This window comes from Microtus pennsylvanicus, chromosome 16 (genome assembly GCF_037038515.1).
Source record: "Microtus pennsylvanicus isolate mMicPen1 chromosome 16, mMicPen1.hap1, whole genome shotgun sequence".
In the NCBI taxonomy this organism is placed as follows: domain Eukaryota; kingdom Metazoa; phylum Chordata; class Mammalia; order Rodentia; family Cricetidae; genus Microtus; species Microtus pennsylvanicus.
Genome location: NC_134594.1, coordinates 13,118,403 through 13,142,052, shown reverse-complemented (window position 1 = coordinate 13,142,052; position 23,650 = coordinate 13,118,403). Strand labels below are relative to the sequence as shown.

The 23,650-nt window shown below is 44.9% G+C and overlaps 1 protein-coding gene across 3 annotated transcripts in view; it reads left to right on the top strand.

Annotated features, from left to right (window-relative positions):
- The window catches only part of Trpc3 (transient receptor potential cation channel subfamily C member 3), a 69,029-nt gene that overhangs the window by 5,688 nt on the left and 39,691 nt on the right, over positions 1 to 23,650 (top strand). For all 3 annotated transcript variants that reach the window (XR_012908083.1, XM_075950707.1, XM_075950708.1), the window contains exons 2-3: positions 13,955 to 14,726; positions 22,703 to 22,891. Coding sequence is in view for 2 of the 3 variants with exons in the window: in XM_075950707.1 (XP_075806822.1) it covers positions 13,955 to 14,726; positions 22,703 to 22,891 (961 nt within the window). In the remaining variant the exon portion in view is untranslated. The remainder of the gene's footprint in view (positions 1 to 13,954; positions 14,727 to 22,702; positions 22,892 to 23,650) is intronic.

The window sequence follows — 23,650 nt, the reverse complement described above, 5'->3', positions numbered from 1 at the left end:
GCAAGTCACTCCTTTCAGATGGAGCCTGATTTTTCCTTTCTAGAAGGCCCTGAACTTCTCTGCCAGTGCCGACCTGCTTTCTGTGGTGCTGTCTGGAATACAGCACCTTTCTTCTAAGTAATGAGCTACTCTATGACCTCTCTTGTTATCTCCCTCATATATCATGATATCACAGATGTCTCTTGTTTTTTATGGGCTTTGCGTTACTCTTTGTTTTCTTGTCTGTGTAAGAATTTTGGAGAGAAGGGGGATAAGAAAGTCTTTTATTCCTTTGCTTGAAACCAAACACCCCTATGTTTATGTTTTGTTTATTTACTTACTGACAGTATTTTTTTTTTAATAACAGAACCAAGACTGCAGAGGGAAGAATGCTTGCAGCCATGACCTGGTTTTTAACAAAGGGGTAGAAAATGTTTCCACAGTGGTGTAAGGACCCCCATGTCCCCATCCCAACCTATCTTAAAACTCCTCTTCACTTAACAGACACTGAGCGTTCTGAAGAGGGGTCTCATCTTTGAGATGGAAGCCATGCCCCTTGCTTTCTTTTGCAAATTAAGAAGTTGAAGCTACAACAGAATATCTAAACCACAGCATCTGAAATATCCAGGTTCCCAGGGCTGTGCTCTTTGAGCTGTGGCCTCCTTTAGTTAACACATTTATCTCTTCCTCAAAGACATTTTAAAATAAGTTTACTCCAGGGAAGAGCAATAAAGGGAACTATTAATTAGTATTAACTCATTTGTGAGAGCCAATTAAGTCATGGTCGCCATGCAGCTGCTGATGGCAGATCAACTTGAGAACACTTGGGCGGTGCATGAAAGGATCAAGCCAGGTCAAAGGAGAGAAGAGGACCTCTCCAAAAGAAAGTGACCTTGCAATGTGTTACTGCCATTATTTGGCTCAGTACTGCAGAGGTCCCAATCCTACACTGCCCATCCCCTGAAAAGGAGGATGTCAGGGATTTTCATTCCTGTGATGGGATAGCAAGTTTTTCATTCTCCTCGTTCTCTCTCTCTCTCTCTCTCTCTCTCTCTCTCTCTCTCTCTCTCTCTCTCTCTCCATTAAAATTATCTTTAACCGTTAAGCTTTTCCTGCTTGCCATATCCCATAAACCATAACCCCAGTTTACATTACGCAATAGAACACCATGGGAAATGTGTTAGAGGAAGAAAAATGTTGGCAGAACTCCTGTAGCCTTGGTAGGAAGAAGCCCTGGTCAGCCTGGCTTCTGTATGGTAGGAAGAAGGCCTGATCAGTCTAGCTCCTCGGGGAACATAATCACCTTGCCTGAGCACAGGCGTCTGAGGAGAGAGCTCTGGCTCTTAGCCTACCTCATGCTGCCCTTAACATATAATGGTATTACTCTAAGTGGGGAACCCAGGTAGCGCCTGTGCAGGTGACCATCAAGGAGTCTGGCCTTCCACAGAGCGGCTGGGGTGTGGACTGGGACTGGCTAGCTTCACACTTGTACAGAAGGGAAACAGCAAAGACATTGTGAGAATAACTAGGCCTGCTACAGCACCCGGTCTTTAATTTAGCATCTAGGTCAGGAATATTTAACTATGGTTAGCTAGTTAGAAACTATCCTATAAGGAGAAAGCTAAGCTTCGCCGAGTGACATCCCTGTAATTCCAGCATTCAGGAGGTTGAGGCAGGAGAATCACTATGAGTCTGACGTTTGGCTACATAGGAAAACCATGTCTCGAAAACAAACAAACAAAAGATATAGAAAGAATCCTCTCCTGTCCTCAGCATTCAAAAATTAAGCGGTAAGATATATTGGATACAGGAGTTTTTAAATGATATTAAATTGCCGACAGATGTGAAACCTGTTGAGGAAAGACCTTGACCAATGGTTTTTCTCACTTGGCTTTTACACCTCTAGATGGATATTGTCAAATAAAGTGATCGGAACTTTCTGATGAAACACAGCTTGCAGGTTGACGAGATGGAGAGATACAGATATCTGAAAACCTCAGGCTCTGGGCTTTGGACATGAGGTCCGTGAGGGAAAACCAGGTCTCTTTGTTTCTAATAAAATAGGAGGCAAAGCATGAAGAATTCATTAATAGTGATTAATATTTAAGTAGTCAAATATGAGTGTCTGGGATCAGTCGACTTTTGTCATTTGAATTCATTTTGTCTCTAGTCTTATTCCAGTATACAATGAATTCATAGGAGTTTCTATTTTATTATCCCCAATCTTCTGAAATGGTAAAAATCAGTTTCAAATGGTGTCATGAAAATGAATTTATTTTATAAGGAAGGATGTATTATTGATTAATCATCAGGGATTATCAATCTCACGATGTACCCCTTACTTGTCCTCAGATTTCCCTGGTAAGACATAACTTTATGTAAGGTTAAAATAAAAAGGCATCTAACTTAGCAAATGCTTCCGGGTTGGGGTGTACTAACGAGCAAATGCAATTCAGCAGAAATCTATAATTGAAAAGTTGATTGAAAGGGTGGTTGTTTATATTACTTTAATGACTTGTTACTAATTTTCATTAATACATTATTTATTCTTATTGAAAAGCTACCATTATTTGAACATACTGTCATATTGCCTAATGGTATTCTTTGGTCTGAGGCAAAAATCTCTCTTCCTTGAGTCTTCAGACGTAGCAACTAGTATTGACGCTATCCGTACACCCCTTTTCCAGCAGGTATTCTCCATCCTGTGTGAGAGCTAGGCTTGTGGGCAAAGAGGCAGTCTGTGCTTATCCACGAGAGGTTTTTAAATCCTTGAGGAGGCAGGTATTGAAAATAGACAGACACGGTATTATGAAAGCTGGTTTAATGGCGTTAGACACAAATGCATTCCAGGAAGCATACATAGGTACATTCTAGAAGGTGTCTGCCTGATGTGTTCTTGAGATTTAAGAAGTTTCCTCAGGGGTCAGGCAGGAAATGCTGGCGCTTCCCTCTCTGTTCCTAGTGGGCTTTGGAGGGAACAGCAGACAGCTCGGATTTTTGCTTTGTCTGGTTTTAACTGCTAAGAATCTGAAAAATTCCCATTCATGCTTCCGGAAGAAGATGAAGGGGAGTGAAGACTCACCTGAGCTTCCCTCCTCAGAATCTTCCTGTCCCCCACGGATAACACACACCCAACAGGTTTGCCACACATTAATAACTCTGAATGTTGACTGGGTACATACAGTGGTACACACCTTTAATCCCAGCACTTGGGAGTTAGAGGCAATTGGATCTCTACAAATTCAAGGCCAGTCTGGTCTATACTGTGAATTCTAGGCCAACCAAGGTTACACAGCGAGACCCTGTCTTAACAAAAAAGAAATTCTGATAGAATTCTGACTGGCGGTAACTTAGAGATCCTTCACTAGAAAGACCCAACTCCTTTCCAGGTCTGATAAGTGTGGCAGTCTCTACATATTGTTTTTGTGGCATGGACATCTTTTTTGGTAACTTTTATGTATTTATTGGTGTTGGGGGGGGGGCCTGTGGAGGTCAGAAAACGACTTGCTGGGGTCAGTTCTCATCTTTCACAACACGGTCCAGGGAATCAAATTTGCCCACTTGTCAAAGAGCACCTTTATCTGCTGAGCCATCTCGCCAGCACGCTATAGGACTCTGATGGAAGGTTACATGAAGCGTCTTCTCTTGCTGGTTTGGTTGTTATGGTGATGGGCTATGGTGTCCAATGTGTGCAGGTATTCGCACCCTCAGGCCCGCAGAAGTTCAGAGTGGCTTCCCCTCCCTGATCACATGTTTAGAGACACAAGTTTGGGGTAGCGCTGTGAGCTGTTTGTGGGATTTCTTCTATCGTCACGTGTATGTAGGCAGGCTGAATAACATCAGATGTTTCTGGCAGTGGCTACGTTGATTGGCAGGCACTGCTTGCTGGGTCGTCTGTTTCTTGCCATTTTTCATTGCTGATTTTCAGGTCCCGTGTCAGAGCCTGCAGTCACCACTGTCCCCAGTACCTCAAGTAGCAGAGTGGTTGATTTGTGATACATTTTCACTGCTCACCCATAGCTCCTTCCGGTCTTCCTGCCCCTCATGACATGGGGGGGGGGGGTTCCCTTCTCTCCTGTAGCTCCTGGTCTTCTGTCCCTCACAACATGAATGGTGCGGTTCGCTTCTCACCTGTAGCTCCTGGTCTTCTGTCCCTCACGACATGAGTGGTGGGGTTCGCTTCTCACCTGTAGCTCCTTCTGGTTTTCCTGCCTCTCACGACATGAGGGGGGGGGGTTCCCTTCTCACCTGTAGCTCCTGATCTTCTGTCCCTCACGACATGAGTGGTGGGGTTCTAGCCCACAGGCTCAAACCTTCTTCAGTGTTGCAAACAGAGCCATGAAAGCATTTTTGTGTTATTCTCGGTGCCTTGACAGTCACTGGTGGTATTGCTTTGTTTACTTGCTACAGGGACTGCGTGTTTGGCTAATTCTCTACCTCATTTTAATAAGGAATCTGAGGTGACTAATATTGTTCATTTGTCACTGAGTGATAGTCTCAAGGCATTTAAGAGCCAATCCAGAGAGCCATTTTAGAAGCTGTTCACTATGGAATCAAAGTTTTCCGACACGTAAGGTTAGTATATAATTTCACGATGCTATTTTGGTTTTCAAATTGGTGGGGGTTTTTTTCCCTTGTTGGCATATAACATACAGAGTGTCTGACAGAAGACTTCTGAGCTGTGATCCCTATGTCTCCGTCACCTCGAGGACCTTACTTAGCATTCAGGCCGCCTTTTCTGCAGCAGTAGTATATCACTAGCAAGTGTTTGGAATAGTGACGAGACTATTCTACACCTCGCAGAGAGCAAGAAGTTTAAAATAAGCGTTGAACACTTATCCTCTACGAAACGGTGCCACTCAAGAGCAGACAGGAAACAAGGAGGGCAATACCGTCTCAGTTTATGAAGCTATCCACAGCCCAGAAGTGCAGGCCCAGGTGGTCAAGAGTAATTGCCGAAAGGGCAGAAGCTCCCCCCCCACCCCCGTTTCAGAATGAACCCCCGGGCTTCACCCTGGGAGCTTAGCCTTCTATGTTAAGGTACAAATGTGAGCTGGAGCATGGCAAGGAAAATTGATGAATGGTAGAATTAAGACGTTCAGGGATGGAAGCAACCACAGGAGGAACATTCCAGAAGCAGGTATCAAGAAAGAGTCAAGAAATCACTCACCACACCTGAGGTGCACAGAGCTTTCTCTTGACCTTCAACGGGCTGACTACAAGAGACAAAATAACCCAATATCCAATATGTGGTGTAAATGAGTTTTAAGCTTTTCGTTTTGTTTCTTTGCTTACTAAACAGATACTTACGCAGCAAGTGAATTAAGCAATCAATCAATTAAGCAATTAAGTTAATTAAGCAATTAAGCAGTTACATGAGCTGACAGGGAGAGAAGATCTGTTCTGTGTCACCCAGGCATGTGACAAACTAGATAGAGCAGTGTCTTTCTGTATTCTGAGCCAGTGCGTAAGGCTTTTTCTTCCTGAGTCTCCGTCCAGCTTCCAGAGAGGTTCAGCCCTGCACGGCCCCGCTTTGCCCATCACTGAGCACGCTTGGGGAGATGCTGGAAGGCTGGCCCCGTTTCTCTGTTTGATGATGTAATGAAAGGGTTCTTTGCGTGGTTTTAATACTCCGGGGAATCTGTTAGATTACAGCTGGCATCCCTGGTGTCCATGGCAGCCTCTGTCTCCCTCTCCGCACCAGTGGTCCACCCGCCCTTGGTACATCACCCTGGCTTTGATGCAGACTCCCTGGCCCTCATCTTCCATGGGAGTCGGGAGTGGCAGGAGAAAACTCCTACTGTGCACCAACCTCTCCACCGACTCTAGGAAACACCCACTCATCCTGACCCTCCTGAATCCACATGTCACTTGTGATTGATGTTACTCTCCTTGTTCTTTTCTTTCCTGGGACAGTGAGCGTCTGCTCTGCTGTGGAAAATGGGAGGACTACCCTGTCCGTGTGATGCGATCATGCTGTGGTGGGGGTCCTGCAGAATGAATATAAAAGGGAATTGAGCAGGTTCAGCCAAGGATAGCTTCTTTTTCTGCAAATTCTTCTCATGAAGCCTTACTTTTCCTTACAAAACCCAAAATAGTCATTTGATCTCTTGTGTTTCATGTTCGCTCTCCCGTAAGAAGGAAAGATACTCACTCAACAAGGCCAAAGACCCTGTATTTGGAAACACAGAATAAAACAGTGTCCTAACATAGCTTTAGAAAGTATTCTTGATAGTACAGGAGGAAGAAGGGTGGTGTGTTAACAGGATGGAGAGGGATGAACTTGAGAACGAGCTTGGCTAGGTCAAGCGGAGGGAGCTTCGGACATCCCTGAACGATAATAGGAGAGTATTGACTCTGAAATATCTAGCAGGGGACTGTGAACTGTGAATGGTAGACCAGCGTCTGATGAAGACACCGTGCTGGGGAGACTGTGGGTGTAAAGAGGACTGGGAGCCCCAGGAAACACCAAGTGAACAGATTCCATGGTCTCGCAGACCTGCACTTTACTGGGCGTGTACCCTTAAGAAAGGATTTCTTGTTTTTTTTTTTAAGGTCAAATTTTATATTTATGAGGTAGAGAGGGGGAAAAGGTTTACTTCATAATATCGTTGGGAGAATTAAATCTGATAGTGCCTTGAAAAGCCAGCATGCGTGTCCCGTGCTAGCCAGGCTGGCCTGCTTTGCCTCCTGCTGCAGAGCTGCTGCAATAACCTGGCGGGGATTTGATGAAGCCCTGAAGGGGGCTCAGGCAGGGGTGGAAAGACGGATCCCTCCTGAGAACAGCCCGAAGCTTCAGGACGCTGCAAGGGACCCCAGATGACCTTCAAGCTCCCAGCCTGACTAGGACCTTGAGACGCACAATCTAGGAATGCCAGTTTGAATTGGGTATCTCTGAGTTACAGGGTGGGTAGCAGCTGTATTGGGGAAACTCAGGTCTCATGGCAAGACGGGTTACTCAGACGCACAGACACTGCTCTGCGAGCTCCTCTCCTCGGGCACTGGGATGGTGGCTGCTAACAAGCTGCTTTAACATTTAAATAACTTTAATGTTCTTTAAAATGCATGGCGTATAAGCTAAAAGACGAAACAATCATCAAGAAAGCGGCTTCTTGATGCACAGCGGTGAGCTGACTTTGGCATTTGAACTCTTTTTTTTTTATTGATTTTTATTGAGCTCTACATTTTTCTCTGCTCCCCTCCTACTTCTCCCCTCTCCCCTTCAACCCTCTCCCAAGGTCCCCATGCTCCCAATTTACTCAGGAGATCTTGTCTTTTTCTACTTCCCATGTAGATTAGATCCATGTATGTCTCTCTTAGGGTCCTTGTTGTTGTCTAGGTTCTCTGGGATTGTGGTTTGTAGGCTGGTTTTCTTTGCTTTATGTTTAAAAACCACTTATGAGTAAGTACATGTGATAATTTTCTTCTGGGTCTGGGTTACCTCACTCAAAATGATGTTTTCTAGCTCCATCCACTTTCCTGCAAAATTCAAGCTGTCTTTATTTTTTTCTGCTGTGTAGTACTCCATTGTGTAAATGTACCACATTTTCCTTATCCATTCTTCGGTCAAGGGGCATGTAGGCTGTTTCCTGGTTCTGGCTATGACAAACAAAGCAGCTATGAATATAGTTGAGCACATGTTTTTGTGGCACAATTGAGCATCCTTTGGATATATACCCAAAAGTGGTATTACTGGGTCTTGAGGAAGGTTGTTTCCTAATTTTCTGAGAAATCACCACACTGACATCCAAAGGGGTTGTACCAGCTTGCACTCCCACCAGCTGCAGGAGTGTTCCCTTTTCCCCACAACCTCTCCAGCATAAGTTGTCATTAGTGTTTTTGATCTTGGCCATTCTTACAGGTGTAAAATGGAATCTCAGAGTTGTTTTGATTTGCATTTCTCTGATGACTAAGGATGTTGAACATTTCCTTAAGTGTCTTCCAGCAATTTTAGATTCCTCTGTTGAGAGTTCTCTGTTTATGTCTGTACTTTATTTTTTTATTGGATTATTTGTTCTTTTGACGACCAGACCTCTGTCTGATGTGGGGTTAGTGAAGATCTTTTCTCATTCTGTAGGTTGTTGTTTTGTCTTGTTGACCATGTCCTTTGCTTTACAGAAGCTTTTCAGTTTCAGGAGGTCCCATTTATTAACAAAGGCACCCTCATATGAAAAAAAACACTTCTAAAGCTTAAATCATACATTAAACCACACACACTAATAGTGGGAGACTTCAACACTCCACTCTCAACACTGGACAGGTCAGTCAGACAAACAACAGAAAAATAAGGGAACTAACAGATGTTGTGACTCAAATGGACTTAACAGACATCTATAGAATATTTCATCCAAGCATAAAAGAATATACCTTCTTCTCAGCACCTCATGGAACCTTCTCAAAAATTGACCATATACTCGGTAACGAAACAAACCTCAACAAATACAAAAGAACTGGAATAACCCAATGTACCTTATCAGATCACCGTGGCTTAAAGCACTTGAACTCATATGAAAGGCCTAGTATATCAGTATCCTCGGCTGAATCTGCTCAGTATCTTCAGCTCCTTAATTCAGTAACCTTTGTAAAATCTCATTGATGAAGCAAGAACACACCATCGAGAGGTCACAGGTAAAAACAATTGTAGGCTGCTCTGGCAATCACCTTATGGAAATCAAATTTCCAATAGGAACAAACAACAGCAGCAGCAAAAACTACATGGATATAGGGTCATATGTCCCTTAGTCTTTGCTACTCAAATACGGCATTTGAACTTTAATTTTGACAGGGCCAGTGTGACAAGTGCTGAAAACCCTGCTAACCCAGGGTCACTGCTGCAGAAGAGTTCCACTGGTCTATGGTGCAGAGTCCCATATTTCAGCATATAGGAACTCCTAAAGGGGTTCATTTAAAATACATAGCCCAGGTTCCCACCCCTGGAAGATGTAGAATAGTCAGTTCCCCTGGAATAAGACGGAAAATCTGCCTCTTAGCCCACGCTTCAGGTAGAAGTTAGGCCACTGTTGTAGAAACAATATTAGAGAGGTCAGATGACCCCATGGAAAGTTATGACAACTGAGGAGTGTTGCTTGTATTTTTGCTTCTGAGAGGCGTGGAGCAGAAGGTTCCCAATGGCCGTACAAAAATAGTTCCCAGGAGAACTTTTCACCGGCTTAAATGTTTGTACAAATACAAAGATCCCAAGGAACACTAAAAAAATTACTTAAATGTAAAGGGTCTTAGTTAATTCTGGCTGTGCCAATAAGGCCCTATGGATTGTATCTTCAACAGAAAAACGTTTTCTGACCGTTTTGGAGCCTGGAGTTCCAAGATCAGGGTGCTGACATGGTCAGGTTCTGGTGGGAACTCTTCCTGGCTTGCTCACAGATACCTCCTTTCCCTGTATGTCCTCATATGGTCCTAGCAGCAGACTGCAGAGGGAGAGGGTTCAGTCTGCAGCGGTCAAATGCTCAGGTTGTCCACCTTAGCACTAAGGAAGGCACCAAACACGGCCCTGCAGGATTTGTACTTCAGACAGTACCGCTCCAGTGCTTTGTGGGAGCAAAGTCTCTTCGGAGCGCCCTCCAAGTGCTGAGTGGGTAGACTCACTGGTTGAGGGTCTGCGGAGAGGAAAATCCTGAGATGTTCTGTTAACATTGTGGGAGGCTGGCATCCTCTCGCCTTATTTCAAACGCTGAAAGTGACATGTAGAACACCTCTGACTCTGGACCTGTTTACCCGCGGAGGCTGACTTCGCTGCATAGGCGCAGAGGAAGGAAGCTTATTTCAGCTCTGTAAGGAAATCTAGAGAATTCACCTACTATGAATCCCATGAAATAAGGAGTGCTCACTCGGCTCTTTCATTTTCAAATGACCGTGTGAGGTATAGTTTGCTTAGCTTGAGAGATCAGGCCTCACCCTTAAGTCACACAGGACCTTTTAAAGACAACATGGGCCTGGCTCACTTGGCTGACTTATGCTGTATAGAATTCATCTTAGTCACTGTGGAGAGACACCACAACCAAAGCGACTCTTATAGAAGAAAGTGTTTAATTGGGGATTTGCGTATATTTCAGAGGGTTCGTCCATGCCCATTATGGGGGGAACATGGTAGCTTAGAGGCAGGCATATCTGGAGCAGCAGCAGAGAGCTTGACATCCTGATCTGTGGGGAGCAGTGAGGGGGGGTGTGAGGAGTAGGCTTTTGAAACTTCAAAGGCTACCCCACAGTGATACACCTCCTCCAGCAAGGCCATACCTACCCTAGCAAGGCCACGCCTCCTAGTCCTTCCCAAACAGTTCCGTGAACCAAGCATTCAAACATCTGAACCTATAGGGGCCATTCTCTTTCAACCCATGACAGTGCTAAGATCAAACATTTTCCCTCCAATATACGTTGTGGAGATAAAGGTTCTGGAAAAAATAAATATTAAGGAAAACATTGACATACTAAGATAGTTGGTTTATACCACAAGGACTTTAGGTAATAAAATTGTACAGTAAATGAGACGCATGACAGATGAGTAGATTTTAGCTGCTCTAATCAAGAACAACAAAAGTAGTGCAGAGCTGTGCGGTGATGTGTGTATTCTCCAGAATCATGTTCTTTAACTCGCATTTTTAAAAAATTAAAAAATATATAGCTGATCATGGTGGCTCATATCTATAATCCCAGTACTTTAGAGACTAAGGCAGGCAGATGACCATGGGTTCAAGACCAACCTGGACTATATAGTGAGTTCTAGGACAACCCTGGCTACAGAGTAATTGGAGAGACACTGTTTTAAAAGAGGGAGGGGCTATGGGCTGAAGAGATGGCTCAGAGGTTAAGAGCACTGGCTGCTCTTCCAGAGGTCCTGAGTTTAATTTCCAGCAACCACAGGGTGACTCACAACCATCTATAGTGAGATCTGGTGCCTTCTTCTGGTGTTCAGGAAGAACAGTGTATACATAATAAATAAATAAATCTTTAAAAGAAAAAAGGGGGTCTAAAAATACTAAGAAATATCAAGAGAAAAATTCATGAAATAGTTGTTTTCTAGTATTCTCAACTCAGGCTCTTTTGCAAAAAATTGTAAGGTTCTTTATAGCTAGTTTCTTTGTAAGCAAGTCATTAAATTAAAAATCTTGTTCATTAAGATGAGTGATAAAAATTCATTTTCCAAAGAAAAACATGATCCCTATGTGTATAAGTTGGAGTTCCATAGACATACTCCGGATATATATTTTGTTAGGCTTTAGGTTATATCAACATATTATCAATGGCAGAAACAAGACCTTTTATACAACATGGAAATTCTAGCCATTCCAAACCCAACTTATAACTTGACGGGAAGAGCACTGACCCAATGAAATTAGTACTATCAATACCAATAAAATCATCCTCAATAGTACAAGATTTTCCTGAAGTCCTCACTATAGGGTTTGAAATTCTTCTGTACATTCTGTCGTGAATGCCACTTTCTGCTTTGTGCCATCTAAAAACCATCCACCAACCTTGAGTCCCTCCCGTGTTCCCCCACCTACAGAACCTACCCCCTACACTCCACGTTTTTAACTGCGGAAAGATTGTAATGGAGTGGTCACCAAAGATACCTACATTTTTAAAGAATTGTCAACGACATGGTTAAAGGACACAAATATTTATACATTCTTAACCCTGCTCATAATTGTTCAAACTGTGCGTGCGGGCACAAGGGCAGGGGGAGAGTCCCTTCCGTGTTCTTCAGTCCCATGCCCCAGAGTTCCAGGGAAACTGCCGCTGAGAATACCTGCCTTGTTTTCTCAAGCACGGAGTGTTGACCTTCCATGCCATGCGGACGTGGAAGTGGGATGTCCCTGAAGTACGATCTGCCCTGGGGTACATAAACACCGGCACTCGGCACCCCCGTTTTCTCGGCAGCAGGAACGCCCTCACTAGGCACCCCCGTTTTCTTGGCAGCAGGAACGCCCTCACTAGGCACCCCCGTATTCTCGGCAGCAGGAACGCCCTCACTAGGCACCCCCCGTTTTCTCGGCAGCAGGTACACCGTCACTAGGCACCCCTGTTTTCTCAGCTACCGACAGCCAGGGTCGCTGTGTCCCAGGAGTCTACAGAACTGAGATGATCTGGGTGCTGGCACCCCTCTTCCTTTGCTGGGGAAGCTCCCTAATTTAGCCAGCCCCCCAGGGAGGCCGGTAAAAGGAGGCCTTTCCCATGAATTTTCAACCCCAGCTCTGTGAATACATTTTCAGTGGTAGGAGATGTTTCTGAAATACATGATAGAAATAGAGTGCCGGCTTCCCCAGCCACACACTCTTAAGTTGGGTTTATTTGCTTCAAAAGTCAGTAATGTGGAAAAAAGCTTAAATGACATCTTTTGATATAGCTCATACCAAAAAAAATCTGCAGTTTTTTTTAAAAGAAAGTTATTTTGAGCATTGAATCAGAAAAAAAAATTCATGCAACTAGATAAAGGTAGAGATAGAGATTTGTATATTTGTACAATATTTGGCCAGCAAAATGTATCGGTCATTGAGCTGTTACAGATAACCACAACGTGAAAATTATATAATTTATTTTGCAATTTTCAGAGACTCGGAACATTTCCAAAGCTTTTATTTATAAACTCACAAAATCTGGGCCTTTTCATTTTGTTCACCGTTTTTGCAGAACCGGATGTTGAAACTGGGGCCTCGTGCACACTAGACAATTGCTTTACAGCTCATCTGTTTCCCCAGACCTTGTTTTAGTTTTTACCTTGAGACAGAGTTTACTAAGTTGCCCTCACTGGCCTTGAACTTAAGTGTGTTAACACCTCCTCCCCACACTCCCTCCACAATTCCTTCCCTAGTAACTGAAACCATAGGACTGTGCCACCATGCCTGGCGTTATTTATTATTTTAAAATGTCTTCCTTCCTTCCTTCCTTCCTTCCTTCCTTCCTTCCTTCCTTCCTTTCTTTCTTTTTGAGGAGACAAGTTCTTGGCTTTCTGAGTCCTGGGATCAGCAGGAGGAACCCCCCCTCTGGGTTTTACATATGGGGTAAGAAGACCCAGGAAATAAAATCATGTACCCAGACTGCACACACCAGTCCACGGCGTTGGCTTTGGGGCCGTTCGGTCTCAGCTGGTGTGGCTGGTGGCGGGATTGCAGGGCACATCGTTCTGGCCCGAGGAGCCGTACCTGGAGCAATGCTCGTGAAGTAACACTAGTTATTTTTAATCTACTGATCAAGTAATTTCCTTCTAGTTCTACAGGCGAATGTGTAGTTTAGGAATCAATCAGCCCTTACAATGAGAGTTATATTCAATGACGTGAATCTAGGTTGATGCTTGGGTTTTCTATTTGGTGAATCTTGTCTAGGTCACTGCAAAGATGAGCGCTGTAAAAACAAACAAGCAGGCAAGCAAACAAACCGACCTTTGGTAGGGGAAGGAAAAAGCTAAGGCCTTGGAAGATGATACTCGACTTAATACCCGGCTGCGTGTATAATTTTGGTTTAGAATGTTATTCTGTCCTGATTCTTGACACAAATTAACCTCCGTTGGGTACTCCAGCCTGGGGCATGGATGCTGCGTGTCCATAGACACTGTTCCTAGGATGGGTTTTCTTTTTGTGGTAGGAGAGATTGAATCCAAGTCCTCACACGTGCTTGGCCAAGTGTCTGTCACTAAGCTATTGAACAGCAGGAACCAGGCTGAAGCGGCAGGGTACAGAGTGGTATGGAGTGTTTTTCGTCCTTTTGTGTTTTTGACTAGGGAGGGGTATGTGCATGAAAATGATTCTGTTATTTTTCCATCCGAAGGCAGAATGAACTGGACCTGCAATTGGGAAGGGCCATGGGCTCATGAAGCCTGTGTTAGGTGAGGGGTAGCTGGGGTGGTCGATCTTAGCAGTTTCCCCAGCCATTCCCTGGCTTCGGGTCTGCAGCCGGGTCTGCTGGGGCAGAAGGATACAGGCCTCAAAGTCCCACATTGTTTTGTCACCCCACTGATCAGGTCCTCGGAGGGCAGCCCGTCGAGGTGGCGCACTGCAGGGATGCGTGACAAGGGCCGGCGCCAGGCGGTGCGTGGCCCGGCCTTCATGTTTGGTTCTCGTGGGCCCAGCCTCACAGCCGAGGAGGAGCGTTTCCTGGACGCTGCAGAGTACGGCAACATCCCGGTGGTGCGCAAGATGCTGGAGGAGTCCCAAACGCTCAACGTCAACTGTGTGGACTACATGGGCCAGAATGCATTGCAGCTGGCTGTCGGCAATGAGCATCTGGAGGTGACTGAGCTGCTGCTGAAGAAGGAGAACCTGGCACGTATAGGTGATGCGCTGTTGCTAGCCATCAGCAAAGGCTATGTGCGCATCGTGGAGGCCATCCTGGGCCACCCAGGTTTTGCGGCCAGCCGGCGCTTGACACTCAGCCCTTGCGAGCAGGAACTGCGGGACGATGACTTCTATGCCTATGATGAGGATGGCACACGCTTCTCGCCTGACATCACGCCCATCATCCTGGCTGCACACTGCCATAAGTACGAGGTGGTGCACCTGCTGCTGCTCAAGGGCGCGCGCATCGAGCGGCCCCACGACTACTTCTGTCGCTGTGCCGACTGTGCTGAGAAGCAGCGGCTTGATGCCTTCAGCCACTCGAGGTCTCGGATCAACGCTTACAAGGGACTGGCCAGCCCTGCATACTTGTCACTCTCCAGCGAGGACCCGGTGCTCACGGCCCTGGAACTCAGCAATGAGCTAGCCAAGCTAGCTAACATAGAGAAGGAGTTCAAGGTAGGCCAGTGGAAACCCCCTGCCTGCTGTGCTTCGGGTATGCACAAGTGTCAGTTCTGCCCCTTGTCTGTTGGGATTTTGTCTGTTTGTCTGTTTTAAGATAGATCCTCACTTTACCGCTCCGGCTGGCCTCGAATTCACAGCAATCCTCCTGTCTCAACCTCCCAAGTGTTGGGTTGACAAGAATGTGTTACCAGGTCCAGTTTCTTTCTGGTATAGACAGGGTCCTAGGCTGTCCTCATACTTCATAGCTCTTGATGATGGCCAGCTACTCACAACAATCCCCCTGCTTCAGCCTCCCAAATGCTGAGCTTACAGCACGCCTTGCTTTGTGGTTTTTCTCCTCTCAGTGACATGCTGCAGCAAACTCTTTGGTGACAACATAGCACACAGCATTAGAGAGAGGTTGTGGTGGCGGCTGCTCCGTGTCCTGGATAAGTATTGAAAACCCACAAGTTCTGTGTCTCCCTTTGATGAAAGAGAGATTTGACAAGAATGTCTGCTTTCCAGATTCTTTCTGTTCTGTTGCATGGTGTCACCAAGTCAGAAGGCAGCACTGTGGAGGGGGCGTGGGGGGAGGCTTCTCTTTCTTGTCTCGGATGAAGCGTTCATTTCTTTGAAGTTCTACTCATGACCCCGAGCTTTCGTGTATTTTTAGATGTAGCCATGTCCAACATGCGCTTCATAGGCTGCGTGCTTCCTGGGAAAGCTATGATTTCTACTCAACACGTTTGTGGATGGTGGTGTCACATGGCAAAGTCAAGACTGGGCGCCCCTACTTGAATCAAAATTTAAAAAGCAAATATAGAATACCATGCTATTGTTAATATTAAAGTCACTTCATTAATGGGACAGATGCCTCGCCTTGAATTCCATGAACGTGTTTAGAGCCATGAGCTGTTGACTGTTGGGTCAGTCCAGAAACACAAAGGACAGCAAAATGGTTTGCTTCATCATGGGGCCTTTTCTGTTTCCCCGGTTTTCTTAATGGGTTACCTTTTTCTGTCAATCAGTATTATTTTATGAAAATCCTATATTCATGATCGAGCATTTTAAAAATTGTATTCCAATGCCACCCCTCCTATGGATTTTAAATGCTCCTAGTCCTTAAAACTAGGGTAGAGTGGGTATCTATCACAAAGGTGAAACTCGCCAGTTCTCGGCAGCCCATTCCCGCTGCTCGCCTTCCCCCTCGGCGAGAAGGTGGTTACAAGCCTTTGTTCCTCAGCTCCCCATCTTTTTAGCAGAGTAATAGCATTAGAGTGGGTGTTTATTCTGTCCTTGACGTCTTAATAAATACTTTTGTAATTAAGTTGGGGGAGGAGTTCAAGTGCAGTTGGCAATGTAATTCAAGGTAAGGAAAATCTACTTTCTCGAGCATTTCAGGAAAACAGCACAAATTGGCTTGCCCACCCCCAGTCTATAATCGTCTGCCCACCCTCACTGTGTCTTGGAGGAGTTCTGGCCTTGGTGTAGCAATCTTGTTAATCTATTCATGTTTTATTCTTTTCAAATCTGAACGTTTTGTTGTAAAAAAAAAAGGGGGGAAATGTGGGAAATTTGAAGAATAAAATAAGTCTTGCTTATGTAAGGACATCTATTATGGACTATTTGAAAAGAGTTCTTTCCTCAAATTCAAGATGAAATTTGTTTTTGTTTCATATCTGAGTTTTTAAGACAGGGTCTCATGTAGCCCAGGCTAGCCTTGAACTTGCTATACAGCTGAAGATAACCCTGAGCTTCTGATCCCCCTGCCTCCACCTCTCAAGGGCTTGGTTTACAGACATGCACTACCACACCAGGCTTGAGAACTTTTTAGACAGACCACAGGGAGAACATGTTTAAAGCTTCAAACTTATCAGGCAGAGTAGAAAAATATCTGGGCAAAATACTCTTAAACATCATTTCTTTATTTTTGAGATAGTCATAAAAGCATAATTCTAAATTATTTATTTGATACTTCAAATGTTACAGAAACTTGCTTTATGTACTTTTTTGATATATGTTGAAACTCTGCAAGAGAACTTCCATAAAAGGGAATATTTTCTTGGATTACATTTTAATAATTTACTAAAGATGGTGATGTTTGCCGTTCCACACAGAGAAGTCGCCTTGGTGGAGCGGTGAAAGAGAATTTGTTATTCATAGTTTCCCCCTGCAGCCAGCTAAATCCACGCTGGAAATGCTTAGACTGGAATCTCCTTTACTCTGACGGGAAGGGTCACCTCTGAGAACCTTCCAGAGGTGGGAAAACACCACAAGGGAAAAAAAGCAAAGCAGGAGAAAACGCACCTGAGTTCTCAAGGCTAGACACCATAGCCAACGCTATGCAAAATCCATCTGTATCTCAGATGTCCCCAGTCCAGCCTACAGAGTGAGCTTGACAGTCACAGAGACCTTGTGAGAGGAACAGGGCAGCTCCTGGGGAGTCGGTCTCTGGAGAGTCACTCTGCCTCACCACGCGCCTCGTCTTCCCCCTCCTGGGCTGTCTTTTTCGGTTCCTTCTTATCCCATCTCTCCTTTGCCCTCTCACCCCACACCCCTGTCTGTCATCTGTCAGGGCTGTAGGCAGCCAAAGTCCTAGCCCAGCCGTCCGGGCCCTGACAGGACAGGACAAGCAAAGATGGCTCCTGAGGAAAGCAGGTAACCTAATTTTCCCTGTTCCGTGCTGTTTGCTGTACTTCTTCCCAGAGGGATTTTCAGCTCGGAGTCCTGGCCTGAAAATGAGGTGAAGCACGGGCGATGTCTTCCCCTTCCAGACACCTGTTCTAGCGTCTCAGCACTGACCTGGAAGGCACACTTTCTCACCATTGCCACATTCCCCACAGTTCCTTGGGGAGTACAGAGAACACGTGAAGGTCGTTGTCTCAGAAACCCGAGCCCTCAAGGTCACGGATTTAGAGGAACTGACTGAGGCTAGCCAATGGCTGTTATTCATGGAACAGTGTGGCTGTGCAGACGATGTCTATCGCTGTTCTGAGAAATGGAGACTTGGGTCTCATCATCTGCCAGTCAATGGCAAGGGAGCCTGCCATTTATTAGAGACGAGAACACAAATAGGAATTTCCAGATTCTAATTGGGCCGGTGATGCGCTTTTCTGGTGAAAACAAACAAAAGAAAGGCAAGAGATCCCATCCCCCCTCCCTGTGCCTCTCTTTTCCTTCCGAGTAGAAAGCAGTTTCAGTTCCTACCATAGCAGACCTAGAAGGAAAAGGGGAAAGGAGCAAGATCACAAGTTAGAAGGCCTTTTTTACAGCAGGAGGAAATGCCGGAACGATTTTGTCTGGCAGACCTCTGGGTTTACAAGCTGGGGGGTAGGGGAAACAGAGGCCAAGGTCATACTGACTAAACTCCATCACGGCATCTTGGTTCCCTGGCCAAGGTTTTGTTTATTTGAGATTTATTTATTTTTACTTTATGTGTACCAGTGTTTTGCCTGTGCATGCGTTGTATGTGCGCCACATGTGTGCCTGGCGCCCTCAGATGCCAGAAGAGAGTATGGCGTCCCCTGGAACTGCAGTTACACACAGTTATAGGCTGCCGTGTAAGTGCGGGCAACCAAACTCAGCCCTTCTGGACGAACATCTAGTGCTCTAAACCACTGAGCCACCTCCACCCCCGATCTTGGGTTTTATGTTCGAAATAGCATGCCTTCTGACACTGACGCGTGTCTCAGCCTCCTGGTGCATACCAAGCATGCTCTTGGCATTTAGTCCTCTCAGGACAAACAGAAGGTAGGATTCTGCTTGAGGGAAAGGCTGAGGAAATCCCAGATTAACCCAACTGGTACATGGTCAAATGGAGATTAAACCAAAAAATTATAAGGGGTGTGGAGAGGCCGTGATGAAATTGGACGGCATTGCTCTGCCTCGGGTTTAATAGTTCCTTGGAGTTTTTCATTTCTGCTCTGGTCACCTGACTTGGTAGAGAGACCATGTACTGAGAAAGAGCTGTGAAGCGGACTCCACAAAACTAAACTGAGAGCAGCTTGGTGTCTCTGCTGGTCTGATCTGGGTTATGAAGCAGTGCGAGGTGGGGAGGAGCCCAGGGTAGACTAACAGACAATACAGATGTTGGCAGTGGAGGGAAGAGTGGCATTGGCCAGAGTACTCCATCCTTTTGTTTTGTTTTTCTTTTTTTCTCCTTTTTTAAAATTGACTTTTATTGAGCTCTACATTTTTCTCTGCTCCCCTCCTGGCTTCTCCCCTCCCCTTCAGCCCTCTCCCATGGTTCCCATGCTCCCAATTTACTCAGGAGATCTTGTCTTTTTCTACTTCCCATGTAGATTAGATCTATGTAAGTCTCTCTTAGTGTCCTCATTGTTGTCTAGGTTCTCTGGGATTGTGATTTGTAGGCTGGTTTTCTTTACTTTATGTTTAAAAACCACCTATGAGTGCGTACATGTGATAATTGTCTTTCTGTGTCTGGGTTGCCTCACTCCAAATAATCTTTTCTAGCTCCATCCATTTTCCTGAAAAATTCAAGATGTCGTTATGTTTTTCTGCTGTGTAGTACTCCATTTTGTAAATGTACATTTTCCTTATCTATTCTTTGGTCGAGGGGCATTTAGGTTGTTTCCAGGTTCTGGCTGTGACAAACAAAGCTGCTATGAACATAGTTGAGCATACGTCCTTGTGGCACGGTTGAGCATCCTTTGGATATATACCCAAAAGTGGTATTACTGGGTCTTGAGGAAGGTTGTTTCCTAATTTTCTGAGAAATCGCCACACTGACATCCAAAGGGGTTGTACCAGCTTGCATTCCCACCAGCAGTGCAAAAGTGTTCCCTTTTCCCCACAACCTCTCCAGCATAAGTTGTCATCAGTGTTTTTGATCTTGGCCATTCTTACAGGTGTAAAATGGAATCTCAGAGTTGTTTTGATTTACATTTCTCTGATGACTAAGGATTCGGAGTACTCCATCTTTTCCTGAGCACTCTGGATAGTTCTAAAAGCCATGACTGAAGCAAGGAACTCAGCAGGGGCCAGGTGAAGTGGGACCTGCCTGAAGGCTAAGTGGCTTGAGGAGGCTGGACGGAGGACCCCGGGACCTAGAGTTGGAAGCCATCTTGGGCAGCAGAGTAAGACCCTGTGTTAAAACAAAAAACAAAACCCAGCATTATCTGTTCCTTGATTGTTTTCTGTACTTCTGCACAAACAAAACATTATCCCTACAACTTACAGGATCCCTGAAGCCTTCTGTTTGTTTCTGTCTTGAGTGATCCATCGGTCAGGCTATGTAAGAAGTCACCTGGATTCCTTTAAACTGAACAACTTCCAGGTGGTGATGATTTTAAAAGCTCGTAAAGCGATCCTGACCTGTCACAGCACGGAAGTCTCTCTGACTTCCAAGTGACAAAGAAAGGGTCCACCCACCTCTGCTACACCAAATCCTGCAGAACACCCCGAACCGAGGAATGGCAGAAGGAACCTCCATCTATGAGGCTGTGTTAGGAAAGGAGCGTGTATGAAAGCCTCATGGATGTAGTCCTGTAAACCATGATAAAACACCGCACCAGCCCAGGAACGGCAGGCAGATGGGTGTTTAACTGACACGCACTCTGCATAGGAACCAGAGACTGCATATTTGATTAATATTATCATGTTAATGGAGCCAGCGTGAATGGAAACTGGGGTTTTATTCATTTTATCCGTTCCCTTATGAGGGCATAAGGATTAACTGTTATGTTCTTTGTCTGCATTTGCTGATAATCGAAGTGGAAACTATTCCAGTCTGCGTATCCTTTAACGGCCTCCTCTTCTTGTTTATTTTAGTTGGTGGTGTGGTTTCTGCCTACCAAATCACATTGTTTAAGGGAGAAGAAAATTGGAATTCCTTGTGTCTTCCTGAAATACAATATTTTTGGAGGCTAGAAATTTTGCTATGTGAAGTATCACTTAGTTATCAAGACACTGTATCTCAGACCACATTGAAGCGAGGGATTCTATTTTCTCAAGTATATCAATTAGATTGTCATGTGGTTAATTTTTAAATTTTTTTCAAACAGGGTCTGGCTATATAGCCCAAACTAGCCTCCAACTTGTCATCCTCCTGCCTCAGCTTCTTAAATGCTATGGTTATAGAGTGTCTGGCTTAACTTTTTCTATAGGTTAAAATTTTAGTCAAAGCCGCCAAGGTAGAAACGGGGTTTCCGAAAGTAAGGCGCTTGCCCAGGAGACAGCCAGTGGTACCTTAACTGGACCCAATGGGCTAAAAATAGAGCTCCCTTCTGAAGGTAACAGGGAGGCTGCCAACCATCCATCACACCAAATAAATATGCAAATGGAATTAAAGATTCACAGATTATTTTTAGCAAAGTGTTAGTTCCAGTGGCCTGGAAACTTTTCTCTCAGGTATTGATACTCTGTAACCCTGGAGAATCCAATTCCATAGAATCAGCCATTTCTCTCCTTCCGTTCCTGCAAGCAACCATGGCATGCCCTTCAGCTGAACCAGAAAGATGGCTCTCTATTGGGACAGGCCCGCCTCCTCTCCAGTTACTGTCAATCGTTCGTAAACTCTGAGCTGGATAGGAATGCCGGTCCTTCCTAGTTTTTACTTCGGGGCAGGATGTAAGCTTGCATTTCTGGCAGGGTCCTTGGTGTCGCTGACACTGCACTAGCAGATCTGGGTTTGAGAGGCAGTGTTTCTCGCAATGCCGCAGATAAGAAACTGGGTGCGTTTTCATATAACGTCGCCTTTTTGCACCAGTCTGCCACATTAGAAAGTTTCCAGTATGGAAGTGGCCCTGATTTCGCTTCAAAATAGCTATTGCTTATACAAAGAGATAAAACTTGTTTTGACTTTGGCGTTCAGTATTGGCACTTAGCCATGGTCTCTTTTTTCCTTCATATAACAAACTTTTATATAACAGAAGGGTCCTTTCTGGGTCTAGCTAATTGCTTTTATAAAAGAGCAAAAAAGTAGGGAGAGAGGGAAAGAAAAAAACCGCAGAAGAGGAGAAGATCCCAGTGTTCCAAATCAGCTTGTGGAAACTCCAGTTTCCAGCGAGGGGTGCCTTCCCTGCTCTCTGGACCTGGAATCCTGGCATTTCTGCAGACTCCACAGGCAGGAGTGTTTGTGGCATTAAGATGTGCTATTATACTTCTGTTGTTATTTAAAACAAACCAGTGACTTATGTGCATACCATATTTTTGTTGGAGCTACTTTTGTTTTTTTAGGCTTTGTTTTGTTGGTTGGTTGGTGTTTTTTTTGTTTGTTTGTTTGTTTGTTTTTGAGATGGGATCTTACATAGTAGCCCAGGCTGACCTCAGATTCACTACACAGCCCAAGCTGGACTCAAATTCAGGGTGGTGCTCCTCCTGTGAGCTCTCACGCCTGGCTCTTTTGGGGAAGTTTTGTTTTTATAAGCTGGTGTGGTGTTGCGCAACTGAAATCACAGCACTGGGTAGGTAGAACCAGGAAGATTTCTAAGTTAAGGCCAGCTGTGGCTAAAGGGTGAGTTCCAGGCCAGTATGAACTACATAGCGAGACCCCATCTCAAAGGCAAACACCCCTACAAAATCTCAGCACCAAATACACCTTAGGCCCAGCTACACTTTGAACTTGATAAATAATAATTGAACATATTATGATATGCCATATAGTGTGCTGATACAGGTATACAATACTGAATGGTTAAATCAAGTAGATTAGCATATTGTGCCTCTCTACCTCCTGGCCTCTTGCTAAGCACCATTCTGTTCTTCGTTTCTAGGACTTTGACATTTTAAGAGCCCACATATGTGTAAGATCATGTCCATATAAGTTTCAGAGCTCTCATTCATCTGGGCAGAAGGAAACTTAGTGGGGGAAGGAAAATCCAACTGTATCTGCCTTAAGCAGCCTTGTATCCAGGTAGGGGCTGCCTACCCTACCCAGGCAGGGTTACCTTTATCTATTCCCCCACCATCCCCAACCATGGGCACTGAATTAGAGAGATTCTTGACATTAAATACCAAACCTCTCATTTTAGAACGACTACAGGAAACTCTCCATGCAATGCAAAGACTTTGTGGTGGGCGTGTTGGACCTGTGTCGGGACTCGGAAGAGGTGGAGGCCATTCTGAACGGAGATCTGGAGTCAGCAGAGCCCCTGGAGACACACAGGCACAAGGCTTCCCTGAGTCGGGTCAAACTTGCCATCAAGTATGAAGTGAAAAAGGTGAGTGAGCCAGTCATCCATAGACATGAACGGGTGATGCTGCCATCCAAAGGAACGCTTGGAAAACAATCAGAATAGATTGAGGATGCATCGGGGCAAAGTTAAAGGTTCTGTCCCTTCTCAAGGGTTATCCATTACAGGATCCAGGGCTTCTCCATGGCAAGGATGAGCCTTCTCTATATTTCCATTTTTTTCTGATAAGAGGATTCTGTCTCTAATGTATCTCGGAGTTTTAGTGTAATTTAAATGGATTAGGATAAGCCAAGCACTCTGCAAACTGTGCATTTCAATGCCGTTAATAATAACAGCATGGTGGCACACATGTCTAATACCAGCACTTGGAAAGTGGAGGCAGGGGAATCAGGAGTTCAAAGCCTGTCTCAGCTGCCTAGCAAGTCTGGGTCCACCCTGGGCTACATAAGATGCAGTCTCAGAAACAAAACAAAACAAAAAAATAAAATAATGATAATGATAAGGCTGCTGCTTGCATGCATTTGCAAGGTACCACAACATAGTCCTTGTGTTGATCCTTACCACAAGCTTGTATCTATTTTACCTACAAACCAGCTAAGACAGATGATAGGATTCTACTATAGAAGGAAACTGAGGGCTACCAAGCTTAAATGACATGTCCGCTGTGACATGAATATGGAGATAGTCACGCCAGGGCCATAAATAAAGACTACGGTTACTTTTATTATGAATTCTACAGAAAAACTGTTCTGTGTTTTCATTTTCTAGTTTGCATTGCACTATTAA